The sequence below is a fragment of the Drosophila arizonae genome, chromosome 5 (assembly GCF_054131065.1).
Source record: "Drosophila arizonae isolate 15081-1271.41 chromosome 5, UAZ_ARI_1.0, whole genome shotgun sequence".
Lineage (NCBI taxonomy): Eukaryota > Metazoa > Arthropoda > Insecta > Diptera > Drosophilidae > Drosophila > Drosophila arizonae.
Window position 1 is genome coordinate 7,713,931 of NC_142925.1, and position 18,514 is coordinate 7,732,444.

General features: G+C 33.8%; 1 protein-coding gene across 14 annotated transcripts in view; it reads left to right on the top strand.

The window, feature by feature from the left end:
- SLO2 (slowpoke 2) overlaps positions 1-18,514 on the top strand; it is a 154,170-nt gene that overhangs the window by 79,436 nt on the left and 56,220 nt on the right. For 3 of the 14 annotated variants that reach the window (XM_089470268.1, XM_089470269.1, XM_089470277.1), the window contains 2 exons: positions 8,531-9,747; positions 18,199-18,392. The exons of 6 other annotated variants lie outside the window; for them this stretch is intronic. In XM_089470268.1, the coding sequence (XP_089326394.1) occupies positions 9,592-9,747; positions 18,199-18,392 (350 nt within the window). In that variant the 5' untranslated portion in view covers positions 8,531-9,591. Of the gene's footprint in view, positions 1-8,530; positions 18,393-18,514 lie in introns of those variants that run through there. 5 more of the 14 variants (XM_089470272.1, XM_089470273.1, XM_089470274.1 and 2 more) reach the window with 5 other exon arrangements.

Sequence of the window (18,514 nt, forward strand, 5' to 3'; positions counted from 1 at the left end):
TAAATCACTTGATTTACTAAGACAAACAAATATTAGCTTAATTCACATATTTATTAGAGGAGTGCATGATTTCCCACACAACATACGTCGCATAGAGTCTATTCGATATGAGGTCGAATGAGTGACTGAGACGCATGAGTGAGCTTAAGTTGTTCCGTAAAATGAGCCATAATAAATGAAGCGCTAAATTTTTCTCTCTCTCTCTCTCTCTCTCTCTCTTTCATTGTCTCTCTCTCTCTCATTGTCTCTCTCTCTCTCACTGTCTCTCTCTCTCTCACTGTCTGTCTCTCTCTCTATCTCTCTCTCACTGTTTGTCTCTCTCTCTCTCTCTCTCCCTCTCTCTCTCTCCCCCCTCTGTTTCATTCTTACTCGTCATAGCTCTCTTCCTCTATAATCATAAACTTATCAACTCAACTCATTGACTCACACATCTTTAATTCCTTTTGGCTCAGCTGAATATTCTGCCATCGAGACTTATACTAGCGCTCTCTCTTTCTCACTCAATCCGTTTTCAGCTTAGCTTTAACGTCTCTCAGCTCAGTTGCGCCTTTTTAATTGGAATATGCTGCTATCTAACTTAACTCTACTTATTAATTAAAATTCTAATATATATTTTGTTCGCCTAATATTTTAACTAAATTATATATCTGCTTTGGCCCTTGGCAAAACAACCCTAAAGTATTATATTTGCGCATTAATGCATAGTTTTTTTTGCACATGGCTTTCACACGAATTTCAATTATAATTAGCTGGGAAACTGTTTACAATTAAGGCCGCCCTAATGCTCTGCGCTTTTTGTGCATTTTGAAGTGCAGTAAAAACATATCAAATTCACAAAGTGAATGCAAAAATATTTCAATTCTGAAAATGAATATAATATAAATTCAGCGCACAGTTCGCAGTTTCGAATGCAAATGCTTTGCCTTACCTTCACGCTATATCTTTATAGCTCTCTGAAGAGCACTAAATATATATGCGATGTTCACTAAATAAATCGGAGCATTCCAAATTTATGCAACTTTCGTGTTTGTTTATTACCAAAATAAATAAGTAAATGGGTTAGAATTTCGTTTGTTATATGATATATGAATTTTATGCAGTCTTTTTACTACTACTACGACTACTACCACATTAGTCTTTGATAGTGGCTAATAAAAGTCTGACAATGCACACTGAAAAGTCCTTGAACAAAGCTTAGAGTGTTATAAAAAAGATAAAAAATGTGAGCACATTCGCTCGATGTGCTTTTGAGAATTTTTACACTTGCTGTAGTTAGACTGAAGTATTTCAGTGCGCTGCACGCATTTGCTGCGATTCGTTTAATTTAATTCAAAGTGGAAATTTTACAACAGTGAAAGACCCAAAGATAAACTCATTAATCATCTATGAAGATGCTGTTGCTTTTGTTGTTGCTGCTGCTGCTGCTGCTGCTGCTTTGGCTGTCCCCTTGACATTTTCAAGCGCCACACTCGAAGTTCAAGCGCACAAAATTATGAGAAATATGCAAAAAGGAAAGCAAATAAGAATGAAAACAATAGCTCAGGCCACAGGCCAAGGCGCAACACTTTGTCAGAGCGAAGTGGATCTGAGCGGAATGAGCAGGCGAGTGAGTAGTCCATCAGTCAGTGGAGAGAACTTACAAACTTGGCATGGAGTAGGAGCTGTAGCCATGACCATAGCCAAAGCCAGAGTCGTAGCCAGAGTCGTAGCCAGCGCCGTAGCTTGTGGCATGCTCAGGGTGGCTGTGCAACGTGTGGCAGCAACGCGTTGCAGAATGAAAATGGCGCCACTTACTTTAATTGCTGGCCATGGCAACAAAAGCCTCACCGACCGACCGCTCTCTGGGCAAAGAGATGGCGATGGGGAGCGGGGCTAGGAACTGTTAGGTGCCGGAGGTGCCATTGGGTCAGGTTGTAGCATTGTTGCTTTGTGAAACGCTGACGCGCGGCTCATGTAATTAAAGCGTCGCTTTCAACGCAACAATGCGACTGCAACTGGCGTTAAGTTCAGCTGCTGCTGCTGCACAGAAACTGAAAAGAATGCATTAGAGTGCAACGTAGAGAGCGCTTCTATCCTATATAATGATATGCCTTTGAGTTGATCTACTAGTTAGATCACAGCTTTTGGCAGCTGTGTAGCAGCTGTTAATTGAAAGCAATGGGAGTTGCAGTTGTTGTTGTTGATTTTGAGATTTATAATAATTATTATTTCAATTAATTTTGTCTTATCAATGATATATATATACAACTAATGTTTCTTTAAAATATTTTTTATAAATTACATAAAAAAATTTTTTAAAATGTATGGAAGAAATATAGAATAAAATATAGAAATATATTTATTAGATATATTTTGATGGTATATATAATATTACAAATTTTTGTAAAAAAAAAAAATAAAATAAAAATGTTTTTAATAAACAATAGATAATTTTTTCTACATTTTTGCTAGTCAACTAATATATTTTCCACCGATAATCCTGATAATTCGAAATGGCAATAGGTTTTTTTTTTTTTTTCGATTTACACAGAATTTTATTTACCGAGAATGAATTTCTTTTTATATTTACCGGGGTACAAATTATCGAGACTCGACTGTATTTATTAAACATTTTATTAACTTTTATATTTAAAATATTTAAAGAACTTTTTATGGTATAGTAATAAACTATATTTATGTCATATAAATACGTTTATGGTATATATCATATGGTATATATCATAAACGTATTTATATGACATAAATATATTTAATTACTATACCATAAAAAGTTCTTTGAATATTTTAAATATATTTTATGCATTTAAATATATTTTGAAATCATTTTACCGCTTTTATAAAAAAAATTGTTGAAATATATGTAGAAAATGGTAAAAAATTCATAAAAATATATAAGTATATAAATTTAATAATATATAATATATATAGATTTATTAAATTATTATTATTATATATTTTTAGAAATATACCTATATAATCTCTAAAATCATAATTTCTCTTCTGCAGCTTTGAAGGCTGCTCTCCGCTTTTACAGTATCGATGGTTATAATACCCTTGCGGTTTATAGGTTCATATGCAGATCTAATATATGCTTTTACATTCCCTATAAGCGTTCTTTGATTCACTACTGCTGATCTGTCTTAAATAATAATTTCCAATCAGATTTATAAATTGACTGCAATCTCTTTTTTGTGCTATTGTATTTTCTATACTCTGTCCATCTGGAAAACCTAAATATCCAGCATCTACCCTAACAATTTATAATCCGTCTAGGGTATAGAAAATTTATTCAACAGCAATCGTAAACAGGCTTTTGTAAAAAGGGTCTCTAAAGCGCGCGCAACTTCTTGGCCCCGAAAATGTGTCAGTAAAACCTTTTTTGGCAGCTTCAGCTGCTGCTGCTGACTGACCTGACATTTTACTCTATTGCGACTCTGTGTGTGTGTGTGGGTGTGTATATATTTTTGGCACTTAATTGAACGCATTTTGTGAAAGGCGTCAAATTGGTTTGAGCCGTTGCTTTACTTGAATAGCAGGGCCCACACACACAGCCCACATTTCATGCCATTCCACAATTGTTGCTGCCCCGCCACAAAATGTTGCCTCATCCACATAATTGCCTTGTGCCCTGTGTTGACCATTTGCGCAAAACTTGGCCATTTCGGCTGCTGGCTGGTGGGTGTAAAGTGGCTCGCTGTCGCAGCTGTCGAGACTGAGGACTGAATGGAGTGAAGTGGAGCGGGGCGGAGCGGAGTGGAATGGAGCTGATAAATGTTTAAATAACTTGATATTGCACAAAAAACTTTTGCAGCTGCTGCAACTTTGTGCTTAACACATTTTACCATATAAATTCATTTGGAAACTTTAATTAATATTCAGCAGCGGCCTTCCGCTCATACCGATTCGTTCAATATTGTTGCGTAAAACTTTGTCCAAGCAGCCTTTCGACTAGCTAATAACATATAGATTGACTTTTCGAGTGGTACCACGTGACGCATGCGTAATATGGTTAACAAGGAACATAAATTCGATTTCAGCCAGAGACAAATTTTGAGAAAATTCTATTAACTGTTGTTCGGCTGGCGGGAAATTGAAGGCAATTTAATTAAACATGATTTTGTTGAACGATTTTGATCGAATTGTCTTAATGATGTTTTTATATTTGATTGGAAACTGTGAAGTGGCTGGAAATTTTGGTTTTGAGAATGCCAAGGACGTAAAATTAAAGGCGTTTAAAGAATACTTTAAGAATGCATTTCAAAATTAATCAAACATTAAGTTACATAAATTCAGGCTTGATAAAAATTTTAAAATTAAAAAAAAAATTTATAAAAATTTATGGTTGTCTAAATTGTCTGTGTGTATTAATACCTTAAAAATCTTAATGTTAATAATAATTTTAAACTAAATTTTTATATGGTTTACATATTTCTCTAGAATATATTTCGAATAAAATTGAGTGTTTTAAATTGAAAATATATATGTTAGTATTTTGCTTAGCTGCAAACCTATTTAAATTTAAAAGCCATTTAAAATTAATTAAAATCGGGTTGTTTGTTCTTGTTATACCATTTCAATAATTTTTATAAAGAATGTCAAAGATTTGTTGTATAAATTTTGCCGGCTTTCAATCCTCATAAATGTCGCTTATAATTTTTTCCACGACAATTTAAATCAGCTTAAAATGTTTTAATGTGAAAAGCTTATTATTATCTGTTGTATGTCCACTCTCTCCCTCTCTCTCTCGCACTCTCTCTCTCTGTCACATAGCTTATCTCTGCACTTTGCTAATTTAAAAGCAATGTCCTTTGGAAAACTTGAATGCGTCTCGCATGTAATTTATTTCATTTTATTTCCTATTTTGTTTCTCTTGCTTTTCAGTACAACTTATATTTTCATTCGACTTAATGCTTTGTTTTCGTTTCCATCTTTCGCTCCCTTTCTCCCTCTCTTTCTCTCTCTCTCACTCGCTCTGTTTTCAAATTATTTCTTGCTCCTTTTGCACTCAGCTGACATTTCAGAGTCCTTGGTTGGACAGCCAATACAATTTAATGCCCATCTTTATTTATTTGTGCTTATACTCGACGGAAGCTGCGCTTAACTTTTCAACATCTTCGAAGTGTCGATAAGCGCGTCTACAACACTCATTCATGAAATTGAAATGGGTATATTGGGTTTGTAAAATGCCTCTTGGGGGGTGTGGAAAATCTTTTCTGCAGTTTTGGAGATAGAAACTAAATAAATGTTCTGTTGGCATTTTCTAGTGCATAAATATAATATATATTTACCAATTGGAGTCATGACCCCGAATGAGTATTTTACAGTCAGCAACGCCCGATTACTTACTTGTTTTTAATTTGTATTTTTGTCTTCCTTTTGCTCCACTCACATATGGTAGTTGCTGCTGCCTTTGATCAAGGTTTATTTTTCGCTTGGCTCTAAATCAATTAGCCATGCTTCATTGACCAATATATTTTTTGAAGCCACACTTGAAATTCCTGAAACACTTCAAATTGACAAATATCTGGCGCTTGATTAACACTTTATTAAGCGCCAGGCGTATGAGTATTCGTTTTTCTTTTTCCTTTTCTGCGTGCACAGCAAAAAGTCAAACAATTGTTAAAAATGCCTGTGTGTGTGTGTGTGTGTGTGTGTGGGAAATTGTTTTGTGAAGATATTGCAAGTATTTTCATAGCTATGATAAGCACTGAGCACCACAACAAATCATTGTCTGTCGAAAATCGAAAAATAAATTGAACTGATTTCTCTAGCTATCTTTGGCCTTCCTCTCACTTTCTCTCTCTTCCTTTTCCTCTGCGGTTGCTGGCTTGTCCCCTGTGGCTTTCTGACCACATCCGCAGGTCCTATACTCTGTCTGTGTGTGTGTGTGCGTGTTGTTTTTCGTGTCGCTTCTCCAAAAATGGCTTTTAACTTTTTGAGCTTGAAGCCAAAAGCAAATGCCAAAATGTTAGACATTCGGTCAGTCAGTCCGTCAGTCAATTTGGCAGTCTGGCAGTCTGTCAGTCAGTCATGCTGTTGCTCGTTTGCTAACTGTGCTTGTTGACGCACACACACACGCACACAGCTTGACATACATTGGTTATTGCTGCTACTGTGGAGCAGCTGCTGGCTTTATTGAAGAATGTGCAAGGCTGCAATGCCGCACAAGCTTGACTCAAGCACAAGTTCTCTAACTAAAATTCTTTAGTTGGGTTTGGAAAATTTTCGATTTTGTGATTGATTGCCCAAACTAAGCGTAAGAAATTTGCAAAAAATCAAATAAATAAATATTCTAAAAATATTTGTGATCTAACAATTTTGTACTAAATAGTTATTCATCTGTGTTTTAGATGGATGAATGCGTACTGATTGGTTCAAGTGATATGAAAGCTGAAGAAATTTGAGGGAATTTGAATTATGAACAAATTCATTAAAAAGAATTATTAATCATATATAAGTAATAAAAGATTTTTCAAATTTAATTTATATTTATTTTATTTAATTCATATATATATATATATTTATATATATATATATATATATATATATATATATATATTTTTTTTTTAATTTCAAATTATTATTCTTTTTTTTAATATTATTATTATTTTTTTTTTAATATTATTTTTTTTTGTTAATTTTTATTTTATTATTATTTTTTAATGCTATTTATTTTTGAATATTAATTTCTGTCTTTTTTTTGGACTTTTTATGGTCAATCTAATTTATTTTTCGCTTCCGAAAAATGTAATATGTAAAAAATACTGCAAATAAAAAGTGACTAAAAGCTTGTTAAAAATATTCAAATTTTTATTTCAAAAAAAAAATAATAAATAAATAATAATAATAAATAAATAATGATATGTAGAGAAACAATAACAAATTATAAAAATATATTGAAAAAAGTTTGTATATAAATTTATCCATAGAAGAAAAAGAAATTCATATTAATTATAACAACAAACTACAGGGTATATTTTAATTGCAGAAGCTTGTTGTTATCAAATTAGTTTACTTCCCCTTTTATTGTATTTTATTTTTTCGCTTCTCTTTTTTACGAGTTGAAAGTTCAAATGCAGCTGGCGTGCGACAGGAAGTTAATATAAATATATAGATATATACTTTTTATATACAATATATGCTTTTCTTTTCATATATACACATGTGTCATGTGTGTAAAAACAGCTGTTGAAGTTGTGTGTGTGTGTTTGTGCGCTGCATGTCGAGTTCATAAATTCAATTTCGTAAATGGATACGAAGCAAACGCTTGTCGCATTTTGTCACATGCAACGTGCAGCAGCCGCAGCAACTGCGTCAGAGGTAGCCAAAGCCAAGTTTTCAACTCTTTTCACTGGCCCGCCGTCGCCCGGCTGCTGCTGGCTTGTCATGTCAACTATGTGTATGTGTGTGTATATATATATATATAATAAGTTTTGCCGCTTTGACTGCTGTCATTCAGAGAGCGAAAAGTTTTGGCCAACTGCAGCGCTCAGTTTCCGCTTTTGTTCGGCTTTTCCCATTTTCCCCTATTATTTCCCGTCCAACATAACTGACAGCCTCGTGGCTGCCTGTGCGGTCGGTCACACGGCGCGTATGAGCAATATATCCCGTGTGTTTCGCTTATTGATTTCTTTCTATTTTTTGTGTGAGCCCTCGGCTGTTGTTTTGTTCCCTGAATAGGTATATTTAGATCATTCGACTGCATAAAATTGATTATTAATTAATCTGTTTGCATTTGTCTCTTTGTTTTTCTTTTGGGGTTGTCACCAATTTGGCTTTGTTTATTCATTTTTTATTCATGATATAAAGACTCTCGAGGTTATTTTTAGGCATTTAACTGACAGCTTGATTGCCAGAATGCAGCCAGAAAATCGTGTCTAGTGTGAATTAATACCTATGTGGAACTAAATATAAAGTGAGCAATTAAAAGTAAACTAAAACGAGTAATGGATAAAATATTTTAGTCTGAAGTCTCATAATAATGGAAACATAAATCTTGAAATTTAAATACTCTTAAGATATTAAACAAGTAATTTCTGTTGGTTATTGCTGTCTTTTGCCAAGTTGTCTAATTCAATTATTTTGACGACCAACTGCAAACGCCAAACAATTGAATTAGTTCAACTGGCTGCCATTTTGCATGGCAGCTGGCTCAAATGGCTGCCTGATTGCCCGACAGCACGCACTTCAGCACTGAGCAACATTTATTGCATTCAAAGGACGCAGCGGGCGTCAAATTGATGCGACGAGCGTCTTGTATTCTTATAAGAGAAATGGTTTTTGCCTGCACTTTTGGGGGTACGCTCCGGCATTGTGCCATTATGAGTGGCGATGTTTTATTTTTATGGCAATTCTTTCATATTTTTTTCATTCCGTATCCTTTATGGTTGGCAATAATTTCATTTGGGTTAAAAAGAAATGAGAAGAAGCGAAATGTGGAGCATTTGCAGTCATCGACAGCGGCACAATTGAGTCGGATGGGAGCGAGTCTGCGGCCACTGGAATGAGACAGTTTTTGATTTATTTTCAGGACCAACAAAGCAAATAATGAATTTTTATCAGCAACAACAAGAGTCCAATTAAAAATCAGCTTTAAGAAGAAAAAAACAGAAACCAATATAAATAAACTGACCAAACATAAAATATATATAAAAGTGCTGTGTGTAAAATATATAATAAATATAATGAAAACATAATAAATTTAAAAAATGTATATATATATAAAATAATAAATAAAAACTGACCAAATATAAATAACTTAAATGTGCTGTGTAAAAAATAATAAAAATCAATATGAAATTAATGTAAATACATGTAGAAATCTGTGTGCTTAACTCAACTGTGGACCAAAAACAAAAAATACAACTTCTATAGAAAATCATAAATATATATATACTTATATGAACATAAAACTAAATCTAAATAATATTTTATAAAAATCTATTAAGCTATTTGCAACATCTATGTGAGATTTGTGCATAACTAAATAAATAAATACAAAAAAATAGACAAATTAGCCATAAATCATTTTTTGTTATAGTTGAATTATATAGAATTATATATATACATATGATTTATTAGCCATAAATTCTAAGTGTACATACGACCAAGAAAAAGTGGTACACAATTTGGTAAAAGCTTTAACTAGTATTTAAGCCATAAACTAAGCTGCGCTCTTGGCTCGTCAATTGACCAAAAGTATAGTGTAAATATCGAAATATATATACATAAAATTTAAAACAAACAACTGAAAGTGTAACTCTAGACTGTGCTTTAACATATTTCCAAAAAAATAAAAATAAATAAAATAAAAAAAAAAAACCGAAATTTATTACAAATCAACTTAAACTAAAAACTAATTTTAAAGCATTTAATTCAATTAAAAACTTCGTCAGGTAAAACACACACGAAAATATTTAAGACTTAGCAATAAATATTTGGGAGCTGCTGTTACCATATAAGTGTGTATATCTGTGTCCAACTGCATCTGTGTTGTGCTCTCTAGTGTCTATTGCGCCCTCTATCTATCTCTCTCGCTCTGTGTCTATCTCTGTTTCTTTCTCTGTCTGTCTATCTATCTCTGTCTCATATATGTTTCACTTGACTTGCAACATGAGCAGCAATAATATTAATAATAACAACAACAATACCAATAACAATAACAATAATAATAATAATGATAATGTTAATGATAACAGTCCATTAACAATTACACGCAACTACACAATAGTGAGTTGGTTTTCACAAGTAAGTTTTTCGTATACATTCTCATGCTCGTTCACCTCATGTACAGAGTAGATGGGCTTGGGATGATGCATGTCTGAAGATATAGAGTTTAGTGTTAATATAGGAAGTTTTAGGGGGGTATTTTTGTAGATTGTCTGATAATACGTAAAGAAAAAAGCTGAACGATCTAGTTGAACAGAAAATTCGACTTATTATTGTCTCTCTCCATAGATTGAGTCAAATAAGTAGAAACTAATTAATTCAGAGTGAGTCTAATTGATTTTGAATATTGAATCCATTGATAGACTTCATAGAATAATCCATGGATTATTTCTCTAAATTGATTCTGAATATTGACTAAATAGGTTGATTGATATATTGAATCTATAGATAAACTCTATAAATTGATTCCTTAAATTGATCCCATAGAAATTGACTCTAGCTATTGACTGATTCCATAGACAACGCGTTCCTTGGATTGACTATTATATAGCTCCAGAACTAGCATTAAATTGATCGACTTCATATCTAGTTCTAGAAATTGCATCATCAAAGTTATTAAAAAAAAAAAAAAAAAAAAATTATTTAAATTTGATTTTATTAGCTAGCCAATTTCAAATTGTGAACGAGTATTTTATAGTCGGCTAGGCCCGACATATTTCATACTTTGGTTTTTGTTGTTTTTTATTTTCTCACACATTCCGCAATCCGCTTGCCCAGTGTAAACTGTCACCATTTGCTCTATCAATGTGAAATCAAATTAAAATGCCAATCCTTTTGATACACAGCCACGCACACTCATACACTCAAACACTCACACATACACACACGCTTTCATTGTTGCCGTTCTTGTTGCTGTGACCTGGCTCTCATTTCACATCCTCATCCATACATCCATCCACACATGCTTCAACTCATGCTCCGCAGCATTCTCGACGTCTTCGTCATCTTTTTGTAACTCATCTCAGCTCAGTCAACAGTTGCCTTATTATATTGGCTTACCTCTTATAACTATATGTGTACATATATATTTATTTATAAGTATATAATCCTTCAACCCATATTTGTGTTTATTCCCATTCTTGAAGCAACTTGAACGCTTTCTCTTCCTCGTCTTCTTTTTACTATTTTGAATTTATTTATTACGTTTTGGTTGCTTTATGCTGGGCCAGCGAAGCGCTTGCTTCAATTGCTTTTGCAATAGTATGTATGTTTGTGGGCCTTAATTAGCTGGCAAGTTGACTAACGCCCAAAGTTTTACAGTTTACAAACTTCAGTTAAGTTGTCGCAGTTAAGGCTCTAAAGAGTTACCAAGTTATGTCTGGCTCATGCAATATTTATGGCCTTTTGTTTTATGAATGCTGAATCTGTTTAAATAGTCTTATTTATATAATATTTTAATAGTATTAAAATTAGTTTAATTAAATATAAATATGTACGAATTTTTAGGGCTAGGAATACCATATTATTAAATTTTATTTACTGAAAATTTAAATGTAATTCAGAGAAATATTTCTGATATATCTGTATATATTATCGCTGTTTAACTGTCTTGCCGATTTAATTTACTAATAAATGAAAACCATTTTGAATAATAAATAAATTGTAGCTCTCATATCAGTAAGAAAAAAAAAAAAAAAGATATTAAAATCATTTTACAAAAGCCAACTTAATTATGATTAATAAATGTCAAATCCAATATAGATTACTAATTGCTTTAAGCTCCACCCTCAAGTGGTATTCAATTATTATTAACAATCAACGCAACGAGTTGAATCGAAACTAATTATAGATTTAAGTGGAGCTATAAACAATAGAATTCCAATGGGATTTAACTGGCTTCAATTCAAATGCGAGCACAAATCCTTGGCAATTCAACACGCCGTGAAATGTCAAACTCAGCCATATTGAAATTCAAACAGATCAAAAGCCGCAAAATACAATAGAAATAAAGAACAGAAGCAAATAAAATGTGGCAAGCGGCTGAGGCAAACAGGCCAACAACGTGGCTCAAAATGTGGCTGTGCGTGTTAAATATAAATTGCAATTTTCAGCTGAAACAAAAAGCATAAGGCAGAGACAGAGAGAGTTAAATATAGATACTCTGTAGAATACAGTTGAGATGTATTAAACAAAAATAAATAAAAAAATGTAATGAAAAGTAAAATGGAATGAACTAATCATAGTTTGACTATATGTAAGTTAAAAATATTTTTTTGTAAAAATAAAATAATAAAAAAAAAATAAGAAAAAGCTTAGCATTTATTCAAAACTTGAAATCAGATAGCCTGTAGACTAGAGATAATTTTACGTATAAAATAGAATACTATTATTATTTTGATATATACCTTAGGCTTATATATTTTCTATTATCTATGTTAAATATATTTAAAAAATTATTAAATACAAAATAAAATAGTATATATAATAATAGGTTATAATAAAATAAAATATGTTAAATTTATAAGATATATAAAATTAATTGCGCAGATACTCGACAAGCTACAGTTCAAGAAAAAAAAAAATAATAATAAAAAATTAATTGTAATAAATATATACTTAAAATACAAATATGTTTCCAGGGTATATAATATTTTATATACATATATAAATAAATGAAAAAAATAAATAAATAAATAAATAAAATAATAATAACAATAATAATCATAAATAAATATTTAAAATACAAATATGTTTACAGGGTATATAATATTTTATAAACATATATACCCCACAGAGCTATGGGTCTGCTCTATGCCTTTATATATTATTGATAAATATATATGTATGTATTTATATTCAATTCCTAGACTTTTTACAGCTCAACGCGCAATTGTGCTCGGATGAATGTAAATTGATTTATTTTATTTATTTTCTTATGTACATTTAAATATTCGACCATTTCCAGCATAAGGACATATGAAATATTATTGATTAAATTATAAATTAACAATTTATTTACTTTACACTTTTTGGGTCTGTGTATGTGTGTGAGTGTGCTAGTCTTTGCGTGTGGCAGTTAAGTCAAAAGGAATCATGTCTGCTCACAATTAAAGGCCATCAAATTGCTATTGTTCCAGCCAAAGTGTGCCAAGGTATGTGCTTGCTCTCTGTGTGTGTGTAAGTGTCTGTGTGTGTGTGTGGGTGTGCGGGCAATCAATGCTGGATTTTTAATGAAGAAATAAAGTGGCCCTTCTCATGTTGTGCCGTGTCGTAAAAATTGTCTACATTTTTATGGCGCATCTTCATTTTTGGGCTGGTCTGGGCGGCAGACATGGCGAGTTTTGTTACGGCACGCCCCATCATAAGGACAGTGAAATGACCTGTGTCCGGTACAGGCGCACAAGTGCACGCCCACACACACACAGAGCACTGAAACGTGGCCTAAACGCCACTGTTGAGCTGGAAAATATGGCCTTTTGTGGCCAGCTAACAACAGCTAACAGCAGGAGGCAGCGTTCAAGCTCGCACAAGTGTTTATTTCGGCATTTTGCTTTATATTCGCACTGGCAATAGCCACCAATGTGTGTGTGTGTGTGTGTGTATGTGTAGTTGTGTGCGCTTGAACGCACTCAACCCCAATGCATGACAAAAGCCAGCGGGTCGCAATTCTTTGCTTTTGACCAAGTTTTTTGTGCCCTAATGATTATTGGGCTCCACGGTTTTCTTTCTTTTTTTTCCCTCTCTTCATTTGTGCTCCTGTCCATTGTTCGCTTTGGGCTCGTTGGAATGCTGAAAATGTTGCCATTGTTTGTTTTTCTGTTTCTTTCTTTCCCGCAATGGGCGTGAAATCATTTAAGGCATCGGCACGCAGCCCACTGCGAGGCGAATGGAGAACCGGCTGCGTGCGTTTGATAAGCTGCGTTTAGGTTTATTTAACAGTTTTGCTAATTTTGCGCGTTGTGCGGAAGCGAATTTGTCGGCGTTTTACCTTTTCACAAACTGGAGAATATATACGATGTAACAGGTATTAACTTTGATCGCAATCAACAGGCGATTCGATTTGTTTACGCCCTTCGTTCTGCCTGTTCGTTAAATTGTTCCTCTCTGAACGGTTGAATGTATATTATATAATATAGATAATAAATCCAAAATTTTGCTGCATAATTGTAAAATACCTTGACGAATTCATGATTCATGTTTCATGTATTCTACGAGTATTATGAAATCGATATATGTTTCTTTCATTCTCTCTATTTCTCCTTAGCTCGGATGTTCTCTTTCGTGTTTCTTTATTTTTCTTTCTCTCTGTCTTACTCTCACTCTTTCTCTCTTTGTTCTCTATCTCTGTCCCTTTCTCTTTGTCTCTCTTTCTCCTTATATACCTCTTTATATACGTCTGTCCATTCCTTTTCGTTCAGATCTGTTGCTCTTCGTCTAACAAAATTCCTCCTTTCTCTATTTGTCCCCTCTCTCTCTCTCTCTCTCTCTCTTTCTCTCTCTCTCTCTTTTTTGTTATACCCCATTCAAGCTTAATTACGACCACAGTACGTAGCTCAGCAATTTGTATCAATTTGTATTTGCAATTCAATTATTGCTAAATGAACGACCAATTGGCTTCTCTCTTCTTCCTCTTCTGCCAATTATTAGTATAAGCTGTAATATGTAAACTTGTTTTGTTTTTATTTTTCTGTTATCACTAGCTGTTTTATAGCGTTGATGGATTCACTTAACAACTGACAACCGAAACGGGAATAACGCTTTTCTATTTTCTTATCCAAGGTATATTACAAATGTCATATACTCACTCATTGCTCGATTGAATCAAATTAATCTGTATGCAAATGCGTGAAATTTATTTGGGTGCAGTAATGTTTGATGATTATATATGAATATATGTATATACATATATTTAAGTTTTTTTTCGATTATCTGAGTGCTGCAGTTGTTCGGGTTCTGCGCGTTCTCCTTCGTGTCGTCGTTCCTTCAAACCAAGGCGTTCCACTTGGTCTCTCCGTTGTTGATCTTGTTATTATAAATCTTCTTGTCGTCGTCGTCGTTGTCGTCGTTGTTGTTGTTGTTGTCGTTGTTGTTGTTGTTGTTGTCTTTTTGGGTCTCTTAGTGCTGAGATCCCGGTTGTAACACTGATTAATACACTCCCTATACGTTAATCCGCGAAAGCAATGATAACCCTTGCGGCATTGGCCGTGGTGCATCACCCAGATTGGTTGTAAGGGTTCGCACGTCACACGTGCAAACATTACCACGCCTACGGTGCAGAGATCTACTTGGGGATATCTGCGTAATTTGCGAGCCTGGCCATGGAATAGTACTGAAGCGCCAAGCATTATAAATATAATCCAGCTGGCACTCATTCTGACCAGGTTCGGAAAGACACTGAAAGGTTTCGCAAAGCTCTTGGCCAGACTGGCGTGAAATTGTTTTTTTTTAATGTATTTAATTTAATTCTCTGTGCTCTTGAGGCGTGACCAAATCGATTCTATTTTCTTTCTCACATTAGCTGTAATCTAATTTAAATAAGACTTTTCCACTGATCATTTAAACACGCTCCAACTGGATGTTCATTCGGCCTTAATTTACTTCATTTTGCTCACTTGAAATCATTTAGCTCGGGCCACCCCATACAAAATCGTCGCCTTGGCAAACTCGGGGAAATTATAAAGCTATTAAACACTGACAGAGTTTGCCTAATTAACAAAGTGTGTACACTGTCGATGCTCTCTCTCTTCTCTCTCTCTCTCTCTCTCTCTCTCTCTCTCTTTCTCTCTGCGAGCTAATGATGATGCAAAGTGTTTGGTTTTTTCATATACCCTGTGGTTAATATGAGACGGTAGAGCTATGATGAGTTACTAAAGTTGATTAAATATTACAAGAAAATTGATCAAGTATGAACATATTCTACATAGTTTAAAAGTTTTCACTTTAGTTTTTTTTTTCATTTTAATCAGTAAATCAAACTTATTGTATATAACCCTAATTTTACAAGAAAAATCAATTGAATAAAAAATAGTGGATGTACTATTATGAAGCTAGATTTGTTAAAAAAAAAAGAAAAAACAAAACCTAAAAAAAAAAAAAAAAAAAAAAAAAAAAAAAACTATGTCTTACTCACTTAATTAAATTAAAAAATTAAATTCATTAGACTAAAATATTACAAGAAATAAGCCATTTTATTTAATTTTTTCTATCTAAAAATAATTGACCAAACCCCATTTTGCAGGGTATCTCAACGGCTCAGCTCATGCTGTACTTATTTTTTTTTATTTATTCTGTCTCTCTCTCTCTCACTGTCTCATTTTGCCTATCTCTTTCGCTCGCTTTTGTTTTACTCGCCGTCTGGGACTCGATTGGTAATTACTTGTGGGAGAGCCGCATTGTATTTCGATTGGTATTGGCACAGACGACGCCCAGAGACGCGCCAATGTCTTGAGTAAATTTATGTAAATTTCGATTAATTTACTTTTTGACACAATCCTCCAGCTCAATGTGCGACTGGCTCATTAAGTGGCGAAGTCGAGTCGTGTCATTAGGCTGAAATAACTGCGGTCTAATTGAACGGAAGCCCCTTCGCTGTCTGCTGATGACAAACGTAATACGTATTTAACGCCTGATTGCAGCCAGATCAATCAATGTCCAACCACTTTGGCTCTTTAGAAAATTGATTTACTGCCAGCTGTTATGCTGTCTCTCCCTCTTTCTAACTCACCGTTTCTCTCTGTGGCTATGTCTGTTTTGCTGGCCTTGAATGACGCACAAAATTGCATTGGGGCATTGGGCTAGAATTTCCGCTCATTTCCGTTTTGGTTTCTTCTAAACTTTTGAGCATTTTAAAGATGCCCGAAAAAAAAAAATCAACTCTTCATATTTCAATTTCCGGTCTGCAACACACAGCTGTCCAGCGATGCTTTATAGCTGCCTCTCTCTATGCCTCTCTTTCTTTTGCATTCATTCCATCTCTTTTTCTCTATCGCTTCTCTATCTCTTGTTGTAGAATGCTTAAAGTTGATTGATGCTGCCGGAAGTTAATTTTACTTTGCTGCTCGCTCTATGTGTGCCCCAAAGCGCACATGTCATTTAGATTTGGCTTTCATATACCCTGTATGAACTGATATGAAATGAGTCAGAGTGGCACACAAATCATGTGAATTGAGTTGCTTTTGATGATGTCAATCCATTATGATTTGGCGCCATGAGGCTTATGGGGACTGATTGATAAACTATGACTCCTACAAACTGAGCACATCAGTCCCACGCCTTTCTAGTCTATGATAAGAGAGGATATAGCACTCTTTAAGTTCGTCTTTTGTGTTGAATATTTTATACAATTTTTCATTCCTATAATTATTAATTTTAAAATGCTGTTTCTTTTTTATAAAAAAAAAAAAAATAAAAATAAAAAAAATAAAAAATTTTGCAAAGCATCTGTTCTGTAAATATTTTGAAAAAGCCTAGATAAGTAATAATAAGTAAGTAATAAGTATTAAATCTGAAAGGGAAAAAGTATTCTTAAGCGATAAAAGTAAGACCAGGAATATATATTTTTTATAGCTATTTATATCATGATATAATTAACCGGAACTGCAGCTTGTCAAAATATTTATTTATATTATATAAATTATATAATTAATTTTATAATATAAAAAAATATTTCCATATATATTATAAGTATATATAATATATGTATAAATTGTTATATATTTATTATTTTATAATAATTATTATATTATATATTAAATGATTATATTTATTCCCAATATTATTAAGTTTATTACTTCTATACATAAAACTGAGTATCTGAAAGTTAATACACTTAACAATTCTGTTTATCCAATCTGATTTGTATTTACGTTTGGCATTTTGGCTTTTTGCATGCGCAATTTGTATATGTGTATGTATCCATGTATGTATGTTGGTGCACTAACGACTTTGGGTGACAGCAGCTCCAAAAATTGCAAGCCACACACACACAAACACAGTCACACTTTTACACACACACGCGCATACACAGAGACACACACATACACACACACACACAGAGTTGTAAACTCATGCACAAAGCTTAAATCAAAAATGCTTTACGCTCTCAATTCTGTTGCATAATTCATGCTGCTTTCAAACCAAATGCAACCCAACCACAACAATTACAACAACAACAACAACGTCAACAATAAATGAAATGCTTTGTCTTCACTGACTGAAATGCCAAATTATGCGAACAACAACAACAACAATCAACAAAATTTGTGCGCGCTGACAAATTCCAAATTTGGTGGCAAAAAAAAAAAACAAAAAATTAAATAACATGAAAATCAAATCGAAAATGAAACAAATTTTACAATTCGCCTGCTTCGTCTGCACAATTGCATTCTGAACTTTCTTTGCCTATTGCCCAATCACACGTCTCTACGTCATATCTGCCACACCACCCCGCCGCCCTTCATGTTAGCCGTCCATCCCCACCCCGCCGATTGCAGAATGTCAATGTTCTTCTTTCGCTTGCATAATCTCCAGCGCGCCGAGGAGAACAAACGGAAGAAACGCGTCGAACAGCAGCGTCAACAGCAGCGGCAAAGGCGCGGCGCCAAGGTCTTCAAATGTGTCAGCGATTCCACTGGCCACCTGACCCTGGCGCCCTCCCGGCTATTCGAACGGACCCCAATGAGTCCATCCGACAGTCTCGACGAGATTGCGCTGCAGATACCAAGGTGAGTTCACATTGAGTGCCAGCAAAACCAGCTCCAAGCTGTGTGTGTGTTTGTGTTATGAGTACATTGTTGAAGCACAGCAAAACTCAAACACACACACACACACACACTTAGACACACAC